The sequence below is a fragment of the Colletotrichum graminicola genome, assembly GCF_000149035.1.
Source record: "Colletotrichum graminicola M1.001 genomic scaffold supercont1.49, whole genome shotgun sequence".
NCBI classification, from domain to species: domain Eukaryota; kingdom Fungi; phylum Ascomycota; class Sordariomycetes; order Glomerellales; family Glomerellaceae; genus Colletotrichum; species Colletotrichum graminicola.
The window spans coordinates 307,041-324,785 of record NW_007361053.1 but is presented as its reverse complement, the minus strand read 5'-3'; the positions used below and the strand labels follow the sequence as shown (position 1 = coordinate 324,785).

The following is a 17,745-nucleotide window of genomic DNA, read 5'->3' as shown; positions in this document are numbered from 1 at the left end:
TCCGCGCATCTGTCGCTCTATGGTCCGCCCCAATGTCAAATCGAGGTCGTCGATGAACCCCGCGACCAACTCTCGAGCACTTTCTCGACACCATATCCTCCCCTTCGAAACATCAGTTGCAGCCTGATTTCCATAATACCCTAACTGCGACGTTTTATCATTTGGTCATCTTCCAGTCGGTCACGAATTGCCCATCGATGCGACCCAACACACCCCAACTCAAATCGTACGATTCTTCCAGTGGCGGCCCCCCCCCCCCCCCCCCCTCCTCGACCGCATGTGTCCTCGGCGTCGTCATGCGGGGGCCTGGGAGTTTACGCGCATGGGTAGACGGCCTCGACTGCCACGTAGACCATCACGCCGGGGGTATCCCTGTGAGACAGAGAGAGCTGAACCGCAACCAAGCCGCGTTCCTGATCGTGGGTTGCCCCCCATATTACTGGCAGTCTTTACGCGAGGCCCTCGCCTTGCCACATGCCAACGTTGCGGGATTTAGCAAGACATGCGAGTCCGGAAGCCCGGCTTACTGTTGCGTGCACCGACGTCTGATGCTGGCTTACGAGTCTCTTTATCCTCACATGCTTGTTTCTTTTCTCTCTCTCTCTCTCTCTCTCTCTCTATCCTTTCTGATCATTTTTAATTATTATTATTTTTTATACTTTTTTCTTCCCCTCCCTTTTTTTGACGGGAAATGCGACGGAGTTTTGGACTGCACACTAGTGGAAGAATGAAAGCAATCTAAGGTAAAAGTAACCAGATAGGGCTTCGACCTAGTCGTTAAAAGATACCCCCCCCCCCCCCCCCCCCCCCTTTTCAGTTCGATATTTGGTTATAGCAACTTCACTCGTCTCAGTCCGCCACTATGCCTCGTTCGCCGTGACTCGTACTTGTGCTCCTCGGGTGGTGGGAATGGGCAAGTTTCAGACGACACCCCGTGACCTCGGCCAGGCCGCTTTGCGTGACTCGCCGTCGTAGTTGGCCTAGACCGGTCCTGAAGCAGCATCGCGGCCTCCCCCGCATTCTCTGGAGGCTCCGTCACCGGGTCTAGCCCAGGATGCGGCGGCACTCTTTCCCAGACTTGAGCGACGTTATTCTCAACGTCGCGCTCGTGCGCCCCGGGAAAGGCCCCCCCCCCCCCCCCTGTCGAGGGTTATGCAAGACATCGTGAACGGGTCCAGCCGCAACTTAAGCACTGGCGTCCGACTCAAGGGGGAAGTTAATGTTGACATGTTCTCTCCAAGGCTGAGCTAATCCGTAGCCCAACGCCACTGGGTCTTGCTGTCACAGGTCTGGACAGAGAGCAATGAGGATTTCAAGAGCACAGCTTTGGTTCATCGTTGGAAAGCAGGATACTTTCAATCGAGGCTAACTATAATCAGCACTTTGGGTCCACGATCCAACCATCGTGCCACGGTGTGCGGTGAAGAGGACTTGTTGCGGTGCGCGCAGACGTACAGCCTAATACGGTAGACCATGGAGAATTCAGATGAAGGTGTCACCTCGTCTGCCCGAGTAACCATAATCATTGGGGCGAAGCAGCGCATGTTCAAGATTTAGCCACTTGGTAAGAGAAGACCTTGGCCATTCTAGATCCATCGACTAGGCGTCGAGTTTTGGAGTCCCGACGTAGGCCATTTTTCGCCAGGTACCATCGTTATGGAACTTGGTTTCTTCGTGCTTACTACCAGGCTCCCCTCATCGACGTCTAAGAAAACTGGCATTACGACTTGAATCTCTCTCAGGCAGTGACCTCGATATCCCTATGAAAGCCTGATAGTATTAGCTTTAGTAGAAAGTGATGCAATAGAATCTGGGAGTTATTCAGAAGCCCACGAGATATCTGGCACTTGATTCAGGGAATGTTCTGGGCCGAGATAGAAGTTAAGGTTTCCATCTCTAGGATGAAGTGAGGCCTAGGTTGCAGGCGATGTATTGCATTCTTGACTCTACGCCAGAGAAATACCAAAGTGACACACATATAAAGTAACTCATGTGTAGCTCAAAAACGAAAACCAGCCACACCTGGAAAGGCAATAGTTGGGAATGAGACCAAGTAGAAAGTTATAGAAATATCATATCTATACTATTGACGAGGTAACATAAACACCATGGTCTGCGCTGCCTATGACGCCGTGCGTTCCCATGTTCATCAGGATATCAAACATAACGTTCTCCCGTTCGCCAAGTCCACGCCTCTTGACACAAAACGGATACAGATTTACAGATTTCAAGTTACGTGGCTGGGGGGACGATGCACAAGCGGACCAGCAAGGCGCAAGGGCAAAGAGGACTGAAGCCCTTGCGTATATGGTCTAGCTGGCGGGTGAAGAATTAGAAACCCAAGGTGAGGCCACAAATCTTGCTTGGTTCTCTTGTTCTTTTCTTCAGCCTCGACAAAGCTCTTTTCTTCAGCCTTGACAAAGCAAAGAAGTGCTGAATCTTCCTGGAATTTGCTATTCCTTTCCTCTTCTTTCCCCTCGCATCGACATAGCAACAACAGAACAAGCAACGGCAAAGCAAAGAACGGCATCATCTTCCTGAAATCTCCTACTCCTTTCCCCTTTCTTTCCTTGCACCGACCGAGAAAGCAGCGACATAGTTCTCTTTTATTCTCCAGCTCCTTTTCTCTCGCCGAGAAAGCAAGCAACAGCAAATGTAGGCCTCGAGGTTCCCCCGCTCCCCAAGTACACATGATGATGGCCAAAGACTGAAACTATATAGATGGACGCGGGCTATTCCTATCCAGCGCCTGCTGGCTCCGAAGCCGAGTTCGCCCCAGGAACGGCCCCAGATCATCCAAACTCGGCGCCCTACCTCCTCCCGTACTTGAACGGAGGCCAAGATGGGGAAGAAGAGGGCGGAGGCCAATATGGCGAGGCGGTCTCGTGAGTTACAGCAATAGGACGCGAGGAGCATGTGACTGACACAGAGGTAGACACACGAGCGATGATGTAGTCCCTGTCTTCTCGGAAGACGAGTTTCGAGAGATACTCGAGACTGAGTGGGGCTACGCCGCCTTCAACGGTCTTCTTCCCGAGCCTGCTGCTGGCTCGAGTGCGCTCCCAACTGCTGGCCCGGCCCCCATGGCTGAGATGGATCTGCTCGGCCCCGACGTGCCTCTCGGCTCTAGCCAGCATCCCGGCTTCATGCCTGCCGTTGGTCCGCCTCCTGTTGTTTACCAGCCTTCTGCCTTCGGACCGGCCGCCGCCGCCCCAGATATACCTGGCTTTCTTGCTGCCGCTGCCCCCGGCAATGCCGCTGGCCCTATTGCTCCCCAAGCTCATGCTACCTCCGTGCCTCCCGCTGGCATCGTTGTTCAGCAGCCGCTGTACCCCCCCGGCTTCCGCATCCAGGACAACCTCGTCCTGCGCCACGACTGGCCGCAGGGCCTTCTGCAGCCGTCGCCGAGACACTTCACGTACGAGCGAAGCGGGAACCCCAAGCCGGCGCAAGATAACGCAGTTTGGTGCAATAGCTGCGAATACTGGCTGTGGGAACCCTGCTACGAACGCGCTCCGCTGAGCGCGCGGGACAGAGCTCGCTGCTGCAACCGCTGCCACTGGCGCAAGAAGAGTGCTCGCGGCATGGGCTTGCACGAGTGGATGCTTGCTGCTCAGCCGAGAATGATGCACCTCCTCAAGAAAGACGCGGGCTATGTCGCCTAAGGGAAAGAGGCGGCCAGGGTCTGGCGAGAAGCGTGAGCCAACAAAGCGAGAGACAACGACGCAAGAGGGGCAGATGGAGAGAGAGAGAGAGAAGAGGGGAAGAAGAAAATGAAGTGAGTTGGTGAGTTCATTTCATCTTGTTCGTGCAGTCAGTCGGCGGATCTACCATCTCGTACCCCGGCCCTTGTTCTTGGGGGTATATGGCGGGGCACACAACATTGAGGTGCCTGATACAGAGTCGACGATGGATGCAGATGCTGCCAACATCCATGCGTTGGAGAGCCGGCCCGTCCCTGTCTTCTCTGGACCCAGTGGACGGAACGACTCTCGGAGGGGACCCCGCTTCCCCGGGCTTTGGGATCGTCCTCGGGGGGGGGGGGGTACACTGCCTCCAGGGTTTCTGATGGAGTTTGGAAGTTTCGAGACAAGCATTGATGATGACGCCGAATCCTATAAGATCAAGGTGCTGACCAGTTAGTGTACTCTATTGAAACAGACCGAAGCTTCCCTCACGATAGCGGCGACGATCAAGAGCAAGGTGTGCGCAAGGCCGAGCGTACGAAGCACAAAAAAAAGCAGTAAACCAACAAGTCCACCGGAGAAAAAAGAAAAGAGAAGAAAAAAAGGAGGGGGGGAGAAGATGGTGTCAGTGCACACAGGAGAGATGAAGCAAGGCGGATGAGTGAGTTGATGCTCGTTTCGTTGAGACACGGGCGCGGCGTTACACCCGAAGGTCCCATCTCGGCGATCCCATCCTGGCGTTGAGAAACAGCAGCAACAACAGCAGCAGCAAAACGCTATCGTGAAACAAATAGACTCTCTGGTTGCATCCTGGGTGGCCTTCCGCGTGGAGAGGATGGACATCAAAGGTGGCATTGCTAAAGTAGGTAGATTAGTGTAGAGAATTCGCACCTCGTATATCCCCACGTTGATTTGGGTATGGAGCACGATGCATACTAGAGTACCTAGGTAGGGAAGTGCCTACGTATCCGTACCTACCTACATAATACAATGTACATAGGTAGGTACCCAGTAGAGTAGGTAGGGAAGTGCCTGTACGGCAGGGGGGGTACAGAAGCCGCCTTACCTGATTTGGTTAAGCGAGAGCTAGATAGTAGACATAGCTCCGCCCATTGGTTGAAGGGGATATGAGCCGTACAGTAGCCACGAAATATTGCTGACATAATCGAAGCAGCTCCACATACACCCGGACAGGGTTTCTTTTACTTGTGCCTGCCAACCGCAGTAATTAGCGCCTTGTTCCTTCTGGTTGGGAAATTGCGGGCGTGTGTTCCCTGTCTCCTGCCGTCTGTGTGCTGCAGACAGAGGACGGTGTATCCGTACCTACCACCTACATAGTTCATGTACATTGTACACCGTAGGTAGTCTCCAGCTTGGGTAGATTGTACCTCGCTCATGTATCTGTACCTCCGCCTCGGTAACCGGGAGGGTCCAACTAATATTTCCCAAATGTCGCTCCTTGATCGCTTATTGTACATCAAATCGTACGTGTACAATACAATGCAATAGACTAGTAGATACGAACAGATGGATCCCCTGGACTGCTTGCTTGCTTATTGGAAATCCGACAGCTCGGTAAGTTTTGCTGCTTTCTTTTTCTTCATCTCCCTCTGCTTCCTTCCTCTCCTTGTGTTTCTCTCCCTTTCTGGGCAAACGTTGGCCGAAAGCACGCTGACTCGACCCCCAGCTTCCGGGTCCCTGAGCTGCGTTCGATCTACGACTTCATCGGATGACGTCCACCATCCTCTCGCTCACAGTCAGTCCGTCATTCCATCGATCCGGTTCCGTGGACATCTCTTCCGTTTGCGACTCGAGAAAAAAACCGCTTAAAAAAAACGGCCCCCTACCAGCCTAGGCGGTTTAATAATACCTAGCCTTGCCCCCCTCCCCAACCATCCCATCTTGATTTGCCTCTCTTTCCCTTTCTTTCACTAGCTCCCGGCCTGCGGATGCCTCCCGTCCATCGCCACGCAAACGGTAAAACGCCGCTCCCAATCCGTGCCGATCTTGGTCATTAGTTTCTCCAAAAGAAAGGGAGGGGAAAGAAAAGAAGGAGAAGAGAGAGACCGCATTTCTCCCGGCTCCAAGCTCTCTCCTCGACTCCTACTCACCACCTCGACTTCCACTACCTCGAATTCTCCCGGAGCTCTGGATTGCTGCTCGTACTCGTCACCATGGATGGAAAACAGGCTTCCGCGAGGTCCAGCAGCGGTATCCCTCGCTTATCGCGTCTGCCTCTTCCCAAGCCCACACCCACGCCCACGCCTGCTACTGTCCGACCTTCTCCTTCGCGAGAGGGCTTGAACTCGGGTCTGAGGAATCCTCGACTTCGTCCAGCTGCCTCACGTGAGCAGTTGGGTCCAGTCGTCGCCCCCAAGCAGCCCGTATCATCCCGTATAGCTTCGAAACCGCCGACCCGAGAGATCCAGCCGCCCTCTTCGAGAAAGTCGGAATTGAGAGTCTCGCCAGCCGCCCTCAGAACCTCCCGCAGCGTAACCAGACTGAAGCAAAAGGAACCTTCATTCAACAAGCCTCCCACCCCGCCAGAAGAGCCCGAAACGACTGCTCTTTCACGCTCCACCAGCCTCTCGCGCCGATCGTCAGCACTTCACACCCTGACTCCCGAGTTCGAGCCAGCAGTGCCAGACTTGCCTCCTCTGCCCAGTGCAACGAGCCCACCGCCCGCCACCGATGATGCCGCATCCCACGACCTCCCGGGCTTCGACACCCCCAAGGCCAAGTCCTTGAAACCCCGACCCTCCCTCTCCGAGCGTACGATAGAAACCCTACAACAGCTACAGTCTTCGCCTACCCTGAGCAAGAAGACGTCGTCCTTTTTCGATCCCGAAGGCACCATGCGACCTCGTTCACGCGCCGGCAGTGGCCACTCGAGGCCCGGCTCGAGCTACGCCTCGGACGGCTCCGTCCGCCCGACCTCGCGTGATAGCAGGCCCGGCTCGTCTTCCGCCGCTGACGAGAACCCCTTTGCCAATATCCAACAGGCCGCTACTTCTCCCCGACTCCCGCCGGCCTCGGTTGAACGCACCCCTTCTCGTCGTGTTTCCAGCATCCGCTCTCTCCGCCCACCCGCCATAAAAGCTACACCCCAGCCATCACCATCGGGGCTCCCGTCTGCCACAGGCATCCCACTCGCCCAGACTCCTAGCCCGACAAGGACAACCGGCATCATGCCACCCCCCAAGACTGGCGCAACGGCGATCGCTTCCCCTTCTCTCAAAACTCGTGCCTCGGCCACCGGTCTCTACAAGAAGCCATCTCTGTCATCAATGAGCCGAGCATCCCCGGCGGCAGCAGTTCTTTCGCCTCCTCGCAAGCTGATGCCCGCCAAGTCGTACGGGTCCCTGAGGAAGCCCACCCCTTCAAAGATTGGCAGCCCGGCCCCTGCGGCCTCGACTGAAGCCGACGAAGAGTCTGTTGCCAGGAAGTCCTCCAACGCTCTGCGGGAACAAATCGCCAAGGCGAGGGCAGCCAAGCGCGCCGCAGACCGGCAAGCTGCCGAGGCAGCATCCGCCCCGGCCCCGGAGCCAACCTCAGAGGCTCCCTCGAATCAGACGGACCCTCCCATCGTCCCGGACGACAGTGGGTTCAACTTTGGTATTGCTGTTACGACCGATACTTTGGACGCAAATGACCCTTTCAACACCAGTGACCCCTTCAACACCAAGAGATCGGATGTCTCGCAACAAAAGGTCATTCAACAGAGACTCGCCGCCGCGCGAAACAGTGGACGGCTCAACATCGCAGCCATGGGCCTGAAGGAGATCCCCGCTGAAGTCCTCAAGATGTACGACATGGAGTCCATGGGTACTTACGACGGCTCATGGGCCGAGACGGTCGACTTGACTAGATTCGTGGCTGCCGACAACGAGTTGGAGACCATCGACGATGCCATCTTCCCAGACGTCACGGCAGAGGAAATGGCTCAGGACGAGGACTCGAATGGCAACATTTTTGGCGGCCTCGAGGCGATGGATTTGCATGGCAATGCCTTGATCTCGCTGCCAATGGGATTGAGACAGCTTCCTCTGCTTACATCCTTGAATCTGGTAAGGCCCCTTTCGTCGTGTCTTCTCACCCTACCTGCCTTTGACTAACCTCTGCAGTCCCAAAACCGCCTGGCCAATAATTGCCTCCAAGTCATCACTCAGGTCAAAGCCCTCCGCGATTTGAAGCTCGCCAACAACCTCCTTTACGGCCCTTTGGATCCCACCTTTGCAAACTTGGAGAACCTGGAAATTTTCGACCTCCACGGGAACAAGGTCTCTGCGCTCCCTCCCGTCATCGAGAACCTGTCGAGGCTGCGTATTCTCAACCTTGGCGAGAACAGCTTCGAGGCTCTGCCTTTCACAAGCCTTGCCAAACTTCCGCTGACGGAGCTCCTGATGAAGAAGAACAAGCTGACGGGCACCTTGATCCAAGATGGAGTCGAGACCCTGCCGAACCTTCAGATGCTGGATATCTCCTGCAATCAGTTGACTCGCTTGGTGCCTTCGGGGTCCACCATCAGCCTCCCCTCGGTTCACCAGCTCGTTCTGTCCATGAACCGCCTGCAAGAGCTGCCTGACGTCACCTCATGGACCAGTCTCATGACCTTGGCCGCTGACGGGAATGCCATTCCCGAGTTTCCCATTGGCTTTACCGGCCTTACGAAGCTCAGACACGCCGACTTCTCTGCTAATGATATTCGTGTCGTCCCACCGGAAATCAGTAGGATGGACAACCTGACCCTCATCCGGCTAGCGGGCAACCCCCTTCGCGACAAGAAGTTTGTCTCTGCCACCACGGAGGAGTTGAAGGACGTGTTGGCCGCCAGGCTCGAGCCACCCGAGCCGTTCCAGGAGGTCGACGCTGTTATTATCCCTGACGACGCACCAAGCAACACGCTTGCGGAACCCCACGAAATTCACCCGGCCGCGAAACCCGCCCCGGCCGAGACTACGGCCCGTGATATCGCCCAATCGGACGAGGACAGCTTTGCCACCCCGCCCTCCTCGTCGCCTACGAGCCCCGCAAGCACGCGATCGCGGACTTTGGCTAATGAAACCTGGCCCGTCAAACAGGGCCTTTTGGACCGTTCCAACACCAAGTCTTCGTCCTTGCACCCAGTCATCTGTTCCAAAGTGGCTGCCGAAAACAAGGTTATCGAGGTCCAGCTGCACCATAACCTCTTGACCTGTTTTCCGAACTCGCTGTCCTTCTTCGCCGATTCTCTTGCCGCTCTCTCGCTCGCCCATAACCAGCTGGTTGGTGAATCCTACCTGACGGAGGAACTCGACCTCCCTGTGCTGCGCGAGTTGAATCTCGTTAGCAATCACATCACCAGCCTCTCGCCCTTGACTACTCATCTGCATGCCCCCCAGCTTGAGAAGATGGACGTCTCGCTCAACCGCATCACGGCCTTGCCGCCCAACCTGCGCGCCGTTTTCCCCCGTCTTGTGGTTTTGCTGGCCGCAAACAACCATCTGATCGACCTTGACCCCGTCACCATCCAGGGCATGGAGGTTGTCGATGCCGGCAACAATGACATCGCGCACCTGAACCCCAAGCTGGGTCTGCTCGGCGGTAGCGGAGGACTGAAGCGCCTCGAGGTCTCCGGCAACCGGTTTAGAGTCCCGAGGTACAATGTGCTTGAGCGTGGCACCGAGGCAACTCTACGGTGGCTCAGGGGACGAGTCCCCGTCGCGGAGATGGCTTCATGGAAAGAGGGTCAGGGTGATCCCGACGATGCGTCAGACACCAGCCTGGCGGACGTCGATTAAGGGGGGAGGGTGTGAGGAAAAGGGCTGAGAAGGGACGTGTCGTTCGGTCTCTTCATGTTTTCTCTTTCTTCTGCTTTTTGGAAGGGAGGTTTGGCGTGAGGCACATTCTTCGATTCTTGCACATATCTTTTTCTTCGCCTGGGAACAGCGGTGTGAATACACCACCGTATGCTTTCGACTTACGGAGTTGAAGGGGAAAAGGATCTTTGCGACTATTATCGTCGCCTGAATATCCTGTACTAGTACTGTATAATACCTTAATTACGAAAGACCGTCCGGTTCGCCGAGGTTCTTGTCCGAAATCTCGTATCGCACTCCCAATCCTGCTTGGGGCGGGAGCTGGAAGACCTTGTCAACAATTTATTCCTCGACCAGCCGAGTTGTAACGTAACAGCAGAACAACAAGTTACCCAAGGTGAATTTGGGGAATTGGTCTTGGGTCAGCTAACCCCCCAATACACTTGTTGGTTCTGTCTTCCTGTGGAAGCACGAACCTTGTCAGGCGTTTGGCTCAAGAGGTACGCAGACGCGTGCCTCGAGCCGAAGAGTTTTCATCAAAACGGAGATACCATACACTCACTCACACACTGCTTCCTCTCCCCCCCCCCGCCCTTGTGCCTTGTTCTCAAAAGTCAGACGACATCATCTCCATCCGCAATACTCCAGCTCTGCCTGCGACTCTACGCTGCCGAACGACTTACCTGTCTCTCACGTAAATAGGTGCTTCCGTGTAGCCTACCACCGACAAAAGACAAAGCAAGCCACGGGCAAGCGAGAGCCAACCCATTTTTTTCTTCTCTCTTTCCTACGCAACACCTTCCGACGGCCCATTTACAAGGAGAGGATGGCTATCATCGACAACGCCGTCTTCGGTGGCCTGCTTTACGGCGGTTGTGGCTACGCCTTCCTAGGCCTCGTCACCTACACGGTCGTCAACATGGGAGGCCTCTTGGCCCTACCGGCGTGGTACACCGGCTCGGCGCGCGGGCCCAAGGAGAGGGTCCTGCTCGCGTTGTGGTTCCCCGCCATTGTCGCGCTGTGGCCTCTCGTCCTGCCGCCCTGGCTGGCGGCCCGGTTCGGCCGTCGGGCCTGCGAGTGGCTCCGGGTGATGGGCAGGAGGGCCCGGAGTAGGGGAAGGAGACTGTGCTGCGGCGGCGGCGACGGAAGCGTCGACCTGGAGAGCGGGGGCGAGATCTCTCTCGACGAGGGGAGGCGTTGGGCGAGGCTCGGCTTCTTCGTCAACCCGTTCGAGGACAGGGGCCGGTCCAGGTCCCGTGCCCGCGACGGCCGCCCGGAGGTTTCAGAGAACCGCAGTCCGATGGACCGCGGCGCCGACGGCTCGGCCGCGGGGTCTGAACAGCAGCAGAAGCAGCAGCAGCGGCCGTTGCCGCTGCCGCCGACCACGTGGTACACCAAGCTGCCCTCGCCCGAGGAGATGCAGCGCGCGAGGGCCCAGGCGTCTTCTGGCGGCTCGTCGGCGCCGCCGGCCAGCCTCCCGCAGGTGGCCGACAATGTCGTCTACCCCGATCCGGCCGGAAGGTCCGAGGTCCTGCGGCGGTTGCAGACTATCCACGAGGACAAGGGGGGCGAGCTCGGTGGAGGTTGGGAGGATGTGCGTTTGCGGTGAGAACGCCGTACGCCGTCGAGCGTCCTGATGGAAGTGTCAAATCGTGTGTTACGATAAGTTTGAATCAGGAACGGCCGGTGTGACCTGTTGGGGTAGGCTTTAACGGCTATCAGCAGGCGGGTTCGCGTGCTTCAGTTCCCACCCGACGCGACTCTTATGCAACAAACGCGGTGTTTTCTAGTTTACAGATTAATAAGTGCAATGGAACGCGATCGTCAGAATGGGAGAAGGCATGTTTTTCATATCACGAAACGTCTCAAAGCAAAACAGAGATATCATGGAAGAAGGGAGTTGCTTGCGATCAAGTCCATAAGCAAAAAGTGTGCGCTGCGCCGAGGGGGAATCGAACCCCCGGCTCCCCGACGCTGCTTGATGGCAACGGAGAATTTTACCACTAAACCATCGGCGCTAGTAGATGACATTGCTCTAACTCTTGCTTCCTATGACCTGCTTCGCTGGTTTGGTGTTGCAGAGTCTAGATCAGCATGACTGACGGGAACGCGATGACTTGATTGGAGTGACTCCGTAAACACCCATTTGATCAAAGGTCTAGCTAGCCATAAGGGGGCGGGGCTAGAAACGGCTTTAATTAATCTAAATAATATTTTATCTCTCTCTTATTATATATGTACAAAAACGAAGTGGCCATCAACCAAAGTTGAAGAAGTTGGGAAAGTCTAACCCGTCCACCTGGAACTCATTCATCAACGTGCTCCAGTCTGGGAGATCTTGCATCGCGGTGGTCCAGTCTATCCCATCCGTGACCTCGTCAGGTTTCCCAGCCTCCACCGTCTCTTCGGTGGCCCCGGGCGTCAGAGAACGATCTCTTACCGCGGAGCCGTCCACTTCCACGCTGCCGCTACCACCGCCGCCTTCTTGTTCACCTTCACTACCGCCGCCGCTCTGCTGAGCAAGGCCCTGGCGTATCGCCAGTGCCTTGACGCGCAAAGCATCGAGAATCGTCGTCTTCGCCGCCTGACTGATCCCCGCGCCCACGCTCCTGATAATTCCCAAGCTCATGTTGATCGCCCTCCACGCCCTCTCGACGCTGGGCCCCTCCGGCTTCACGCACATGTGCCACAGCAGGTACAGCAGCATGTGGTACTGAGGAAACGCCGCCAATGACCACCGGTAGGACTGCAGGAGCTCGTCCGAGGCGATGCTCATCCACAACTCGATGATTTCCAGCGCCTCCACCAGGTTCTCCTCCGTCGCGAACGACTCGCGCGCCTCCGGGTGCTCGAGGTGGAGCCACTGCTGCCTCGTGACGAGGTCGAGCTTGCGGATGATGAGGCGGGCGACGAGGATCGTCTGGCGCTGCTGAGGCATCACCGGGTTGCACTGTTGGAGGAACCCCTCGGCGTATTCGTGCAGCTCCCGGAGCGTCTGCGCGCGCACGGACTCGGGGGTCGGCCTCTCGTCCCACGACGCCGCCAGTGCCGCGAGGTGGTGCCATGCCCGCGAGCATTGGATGTGGATCAGAGCCGAAGTGACCAGAGTCCACCCGCGCCTCGGCGGCGGGAGCTCCTTCATCTCAGGGTACAGGTCGCCATCTTCCAGGTTCAACGGGTGGTTCACGCCGGCGTACATGCTGAAGCTGCTCGGGTTCTGGATGCCGTAATCCTCGCCTCCTCTGCCGTCCCGTCCGAGGAGATGCCACCATAGCCGCCTCCGAATCTCGGACTCGAACGGGCCGAGGCCGAGCCTGGTGCCGTCTCGGTGCAGGCCGATGGACTGCGCAGCTCGGATCGCCAGCCCGTTCAAGGTCCACAACCCCCGGCCGGGGTTGTGTAACCTCAAGCCAGCCTAAGAAGAAGAAGAGTCAATGCGGGTCACACGCCGGAAAGGAATGAGCCGAGCAGAGTGTTCGGTTGCCGGACTTACCATGTAGACGGCAAGAGCTTGAAGAAGGTTCACTGACGGATGCTCGAGGAAGTCGGCCTTGGCGAAGGCTTGCTCGAGCCCTGTCTTGAAGCGATGAAGACAGGTCATCTTGTCCTCCCCCGTGAGTCTCTGGACCGTGCTCGGCTCGAGAATGACGGCGGACATGAAGAAGACGGCAAATATGACGGCCATCGAGTCCAGAGGTGCGCTGTACGCGTCATCGATGGCCGTGTAGATGAGAACCTCCGCAGTCGGCCGGTGCAGGACCTTGTTGCAGTGGTCGACGTTATCAACATAGTTTCGCCACAGCTCGATGGAGCCGGACTTGGGGGGCAGGAGCTCTACAAGGTCCAGTTTGAGGTCCGGGGCTGAGAGGATGCCCATCGGGTTGAAAGGCGAGGGGGCCGCCTTGGAGGCCGGCTCACTCACGGGTGTGGTCAGAACGGACTGTATATCATGTTCCTATACTACCATGATGAGCACACACGATTGCATACCGGAAAGGCCGGGGCGAGGGGTTGTATCATGGCGACACTCACCGCTTCTATAACCCGAGAAATGAGGAACTCGTCAAAATACTGGCTCGAAGTCCCTTTCCGCACCAGAATCTCATCACCCACAACCTTCACGGGAGGCCCCGAAGGCAGCGTTGTCGATGGCTCGGGGCTTCTGGCCACGGGGTGACTGGATATAAAATTCGAGGTGGACGCCGGCGTGATCTGTGGCGGCCGAAAGGTGGCCGAGGGTCGCTGGGCCGTTCCGGTTGCAAGCGTCTTCTCTAGGTCCGAGATCCGGCTCGCCACGTCGGCGATGGTGGTCTTGCGGACACGGCGCACCGGCTGTCCCACGGGCGGGTAATAACATTGAAACCCGCCGCGGGCGCACGATGCGCAGGGCTGCTTCTTGTCGCAACGGACCTTTCGCCGGTGACAGAGCTGACAGGACCGCTCAGTCCTGCGTCCGGCGCCGCCGTTCCCGGTTCCGGCATCGCTTTCGGCCCCGCCCCATATCTTGGACCGGACCCCCGAGAGGCTGGCTTGGCCTCTTGCGGCTGTCGGAGGCAGTGACGGGCCCGAGGGCGATGCGCCGACTGCTTGTGGGGTGGAGGATCGCCGGGTTACCGGGGGGGGAGCCAATGTCGCGCTCACGACGTCGGCGTCGACCACTTGGGGCGAAGATGCATCGGACATGGTGCAAGACTTCCAATTGCAAGCACTTCCCTGGCCGATGACAAACGCGGTTGATCCAAAGGCGGGAGCCAAAAGGGGGTGATGATGGCTAGGAGGACACTCGGCCTCGGCGCCATGATAATCCCCGAGCGAGCCCGCAGAGGGATCGCCCTAGCGCGTCCCCTCTGACTCGAGTACAAGGCATAATTAGTACATGACATGGTACCAATTCAGGGCTGACGCGCGTGTTGGAAACACGGGAGATGCCTTCGTGCTGATTGCCTTCGTTTCTTCCCGTCGTCCGGCGGGCGAGCGGGCGGGCGGGCGAGTTATCAACTCATGAAAACCCGAGTCCGCCAAACGTCACCTCCCCGCGGTCCCTACACATCTGATGTTCGGTGAGGCCCAGATCTTGCCGGATACCGGAATATCCACTAGTGTTTATGATTCAAACCTGGCCCTGCGGCCTCTTGTCTTGTCACGCCATCCGAGTTTAATGGACATGACGCCATGCCGGAATACTTGTGCCGGCCATCCCCATGCGACGGGACTGTAAGTCATCTGTCCTTGGTACAACTTCAAGTCAGTGAAGCGTGCTTCGCGAGGTAGAGATGATTCTGCATCGGGAATACCAGGCGAACAGCCGCAAACAAACATGACCTGACGGCGCTCCGATGCCACGAATATTTCTTTCTGGAAGGGAACAGCCAAAGCGCCACGATGGAACGGGCTCGATTGACGGAAACGGCCGATAGTTTGTTGCTACATACAGACGCACTATGCAGTACCTACACACGTGTCCACACCGGTATAGTGATCGCGATGGGCCGCCCCAACTCCTGTGCTTCGATGATAGGGGTTTGCCAACGGGCCGCCCATCGTTCGACCGACTCGAGTGTGGCCCGAACTGCGTGTGTGCGTTACTCGAGTAAAGGCAACTCCAAGCTTCGGGGATCGGGGGCTAGACCAACGCCCGACGTTGCAGCCGACAAGCGCATCCTCACGATCTGCAGGACGAGAACCTGAGGTCTGGATCGTTCACTCGCAGAGGGCGCCTCGGCTTGCGTGAATGCATCTTGCCGTTCTACCAGCCTCTTCTCCCCGGAATCGGAAACTTTCCAGATACTCGGGGCACCATTCTTTCGGGCGGAGATACCCTCAAGGGACAGTAAGACGCAACCAGCAAACCTCCAATGACCAGCACGTGCCATACGGCGCCACCCAATGCGGGACGGGCCCTCACGGAACTCTGAAGTTTCCATTGTGCGTTCTGCTCGCGAGGCCAGCGAATGAAGGCGATCCCCGGTACGATTATAACAAGAGTCAATAAGCTTTTTGACGGCGCATCAGCCACGACTGGGCATGAGTCTGGGCAACTTCGGGGACCGACTGGCGTGAAACCCAATTGGCACTGCTGTGTACAATCAGCCTGGCGAAGCGGGAGCTAGACTCAGAAGCGGCCAGACGAAAATGCCAAATTATGCATCAAGGGAGGATGAAGTATTGCGTAGTCTTTGATAGAAGCAAAAAAGTATAATGGTATCACTCCTCGGATCAATATCGTGACCGTACAACTCCGGTACCTCCGGCTACCCTTTCGGAGGACCCCCAGCCCATTCTTTTCCGATCCCTTTTTCGTGAACAATGCTCCAAAATTCCTGTCATGCTATCCAGCTTTGAGTAGGCACCGTCTTCGTTTTTATATGTGAAATATTCCAGGGCCTTGTGATGGGGTGGCTCCATGTAAACGTACGCACAAGAGGACGAGACACCAAAGGACTGGTTGTTTGCTTTGTATCGCCAAAATGGGCCGAGGTTCCCATCACCCAGTGTGTGAAGAAGCAAGATATTTCCTTCCCGTACCGCGTTACCTGATTCGGACACGATAGTCCTGCTTGAGAATTCGCCAAGGCAGGAAAAAAAAAGGACAAAGAAAAGCACAACGCGCGAAAACTGAGAGGCGCCGCTCCGCCTAGACGCCCACCGAAATGGGGGGCAGGTGTGGCATCATGTCGAGCCAGGACATTCCGGGATTCGCATCTTTCATCTCCCAAAGCGCCTTGAGGAAAGTCGTCATGTTGTTCTTGTACCGGGCATTGAAAGAATCCATGACCGATGACATGGCTTCCAGCGCGGTTTCCCTCTCGGCTGCGTCCCTGGCCTCGACAGCGGCCAGCATGTAGGGGAAGCTGACGCAGCGCTGCGACTCTTTGGAGACGGTCAGCGTCATGGTGAGATCCGAGATGATGCTCTTGGACATGGCGGACGCCATTTCGTCATTTTCGCCAAACTTGTTGCGCAGCCTGTGGATGAAGAGCATCGCTGCCGTTTTGTAGATCCGACTCTGGGCCAGCATGTGAATCACCTCGCTGGTGGTGAAGCGCTTGGTGAAGTCTGGCGGGATGATGGGTTGCCATGCCTCGATCTTCTCTCCCAGCTTGGCCAGCGCCTGCGTCTGCTCCTCGACTTCCACTTCGTAGCGGAGGTGGTAGCTGATGTGACACAGATCGTAGAGGTGCTGTAGAAGCGGCATGCACACGCCCAGGTACGCGTCGACGTGGCCGTCTTCCGGGGGTGTGATGCCGCATACCGGCAGCTCGCGCAGCATCAGGCACTCGTTGATGTCGACGGCCGTCAGGAACACCAGGATGTAGTGCGTCCGCGTGCTGGAGATTTGCGCCGTCCCAAGAAGGTGCCGGATGTGACTCAGGACGTATCGGCGCACGGGGGCGGCGCTCGTCCCGAGGGCCATGTTGGAGAAGTATACGATTCCCAGCCCGAGCCCTGCCCAGGGCAGTAGCTCTTCGCGCTTCAACGTGGGCAGCCTACATGACCGCAGCTGCTCGACCGCCATCGCGCCGCGGTGGAGGTTCGCTTCCGGGTCATACTCGCCCGTCTCCAGGCCCATCGACGCCGCGAACGCGCTGTACATGGCGATGTAGGCGTCCTTGCCCTGGTCGAACATGGTGAACAGGTGGACCGTCATGTCGAGCTGCATGTTGTCGACAAACGTCGGACTGATGAAGTACTCCATAAAGTTTGACTTATGCAGCAGCCTGGACAGCGATCTGCGCTCAACCGTGTCCAGCCGGCCCAGTGTGCTTCCATAGGGACTAAGCGACTCCAGGATCATGGACGGCGGACTCGATGCCGACTCGGTCGATGAATCGGAGGAGGCGTCGTCGGGCGGGCTGCCAGCTCTCGTGGGGGGTGTTATGCTTGGCTTCCGTGATTCCGAGCTCGGCGCGGGACTCGCGGTCGCCGTTGTATTCGGGGCCACAACGTTGGCTTTACGAGGGGTCGGGTATGAACACTGCATGTTGCCGCTCATGATCTTGCTACGCACAGCCATCTTTGATCGTCCTTTGACGGCAGACCGAGGCACGGGGCGCACAAAGACGCAGTCCCGACCATTCATCATGCAGCGATCGCATTGCGGATTGCCTTCCGTGAAGGTGCATTTCGATTTCTGGTAGTAGCACGGCGCGCACGCCTTTGCGACAGGCTGGAGGACGGGGGCGGTCAGCGTGTGTCCAGGGCAAGGCACTTCATCGCGCCCAGAGGTAGAGCAAGTGTACTAGTAGTAGTCGCAGCACCAG

At 57.1% G+C, this 17,745-nt stretch overlaps 6 protein-coding genes and 1 non-coding gene across 7 annotated transcripts; 3 read left to right on the top strand and 4 right to left on the bottom strand.

Annotated features, from left to right (window-relative positions):
- Positions 1-2,721: 2,721 nt before the first annotated feature.
- GLRG_09536 (uncharacterized protein) lies at positions 2,722-3,665 on the top strand (the record flags this gene model as incomplete). Its single annotated transcript, XM_008100221.1, has 2 exons — positions 2,722-2,885; positions 2,936-3,665. 2 exons carry the CDS (start codon positions 2,722-2,724, stop codon positions 3,663-3,665), a joined length of 894 nt encoding a protein of 297 aa, XP_008098412.1.
- A 2,195-nt stretch (positions 3,666-5,860) lies between these two features.
- Positions 5,861-9,466, top strand: GLRG_09535 (leucine Rich Repeat family protein; the record flags this gene model as incomplete). The annotated part of the gene is made up of 2 exons (XM_008100220.1): positions 5,861-7,753; positions 7,811-9,466. The coding sequence occupies 2 exons, from the start codon at positions 5,861-5,863 to the stop codon at positions 9,464-9,466; spliced, it is 3,549 nt and encodes a 1,182-aa protein (XP_008098411.1).
- Positions 9,467-10,310: 844 nt separating this feature from the next.
- Positions 10,311-11,093, top strand: GLRG_09534 (uncharacterized protein; the record flags this gene model as incomplete). The annotated part of the gene is made up of 1 exon (XM_008100219.1): positions 10,311-11,093. The coding sequence occupies one exon, from the start codon at positions 10,311-10,313 to the stop codon at positions 11,091-11,093; it is 783 nt and encodes a 260-aa protein (XP_008098410.1).
- A 328-nt stretch (positions 11,094-11,421) lies between these two features.
- GLRG_13236 lies at positions 11,422-11,502 on the bottom strand. The gene has a single exon. It is a non-coding gene; the product is annotated as a tRNA-Gly (tRNA).
- Positions 11,503-11,741: 239 nt separating this feature from the next.
- Positions 11,742-14,167, bottom strand: GLRG_09533 (fungal specific transcription factor domain-containing protein; the record flags this gene model as incomplete). Its single annotated transcript, XM_008100218.1, has 3 exons — positions 11,742-12,899; positions 12,978-13,439; positions 13,517-14,167. 3 exons carry the CDS (start codon positions 14,165-14,167, stop codon positions 11,742-11,744), a joined length of 2,271 nt encoding a protein of 756 aa, XP_008098409.1.
- An 899-nt stretch (positions 14,168-15,066) lies between these two features.
- GLRG_09532 (uncharacterized protein) lies at positions 15,067-15,408 on the bottom strand (the record flags this gene model as incomplete). Its single annotated transcript, XM_008100217.1, has 1 exon — positions 15,067-15,408. The coding sequence occupies one exon, from the start codon at positions 15,406-15,408 to the stop codon at positions 15,067-15,069; it is 342 nt and encodes a 113-aa protein (XP_008098408.1).
- A 710-nt stretch (positions 15,409-16,118) lies between these two features.
- On the bottom strand, positions 16,119-17,498 carry GLRG_09531 (uncharacterized protein; the record flags this gene model as incomplete). The annotated part of the gene is made up of 1 exon (XM_008100216.1): positions 16,119-17,498. The coding sequence occupies one exon, from the start codon at positions 17,496-17,498 to the stop codon at positions 16,119-16,121; it is 1,380 nt and encodes a 459-aa protein (XP_008098407.1).
- Positions 17,499-17,745: the final 247 nt, after the last annotated feature.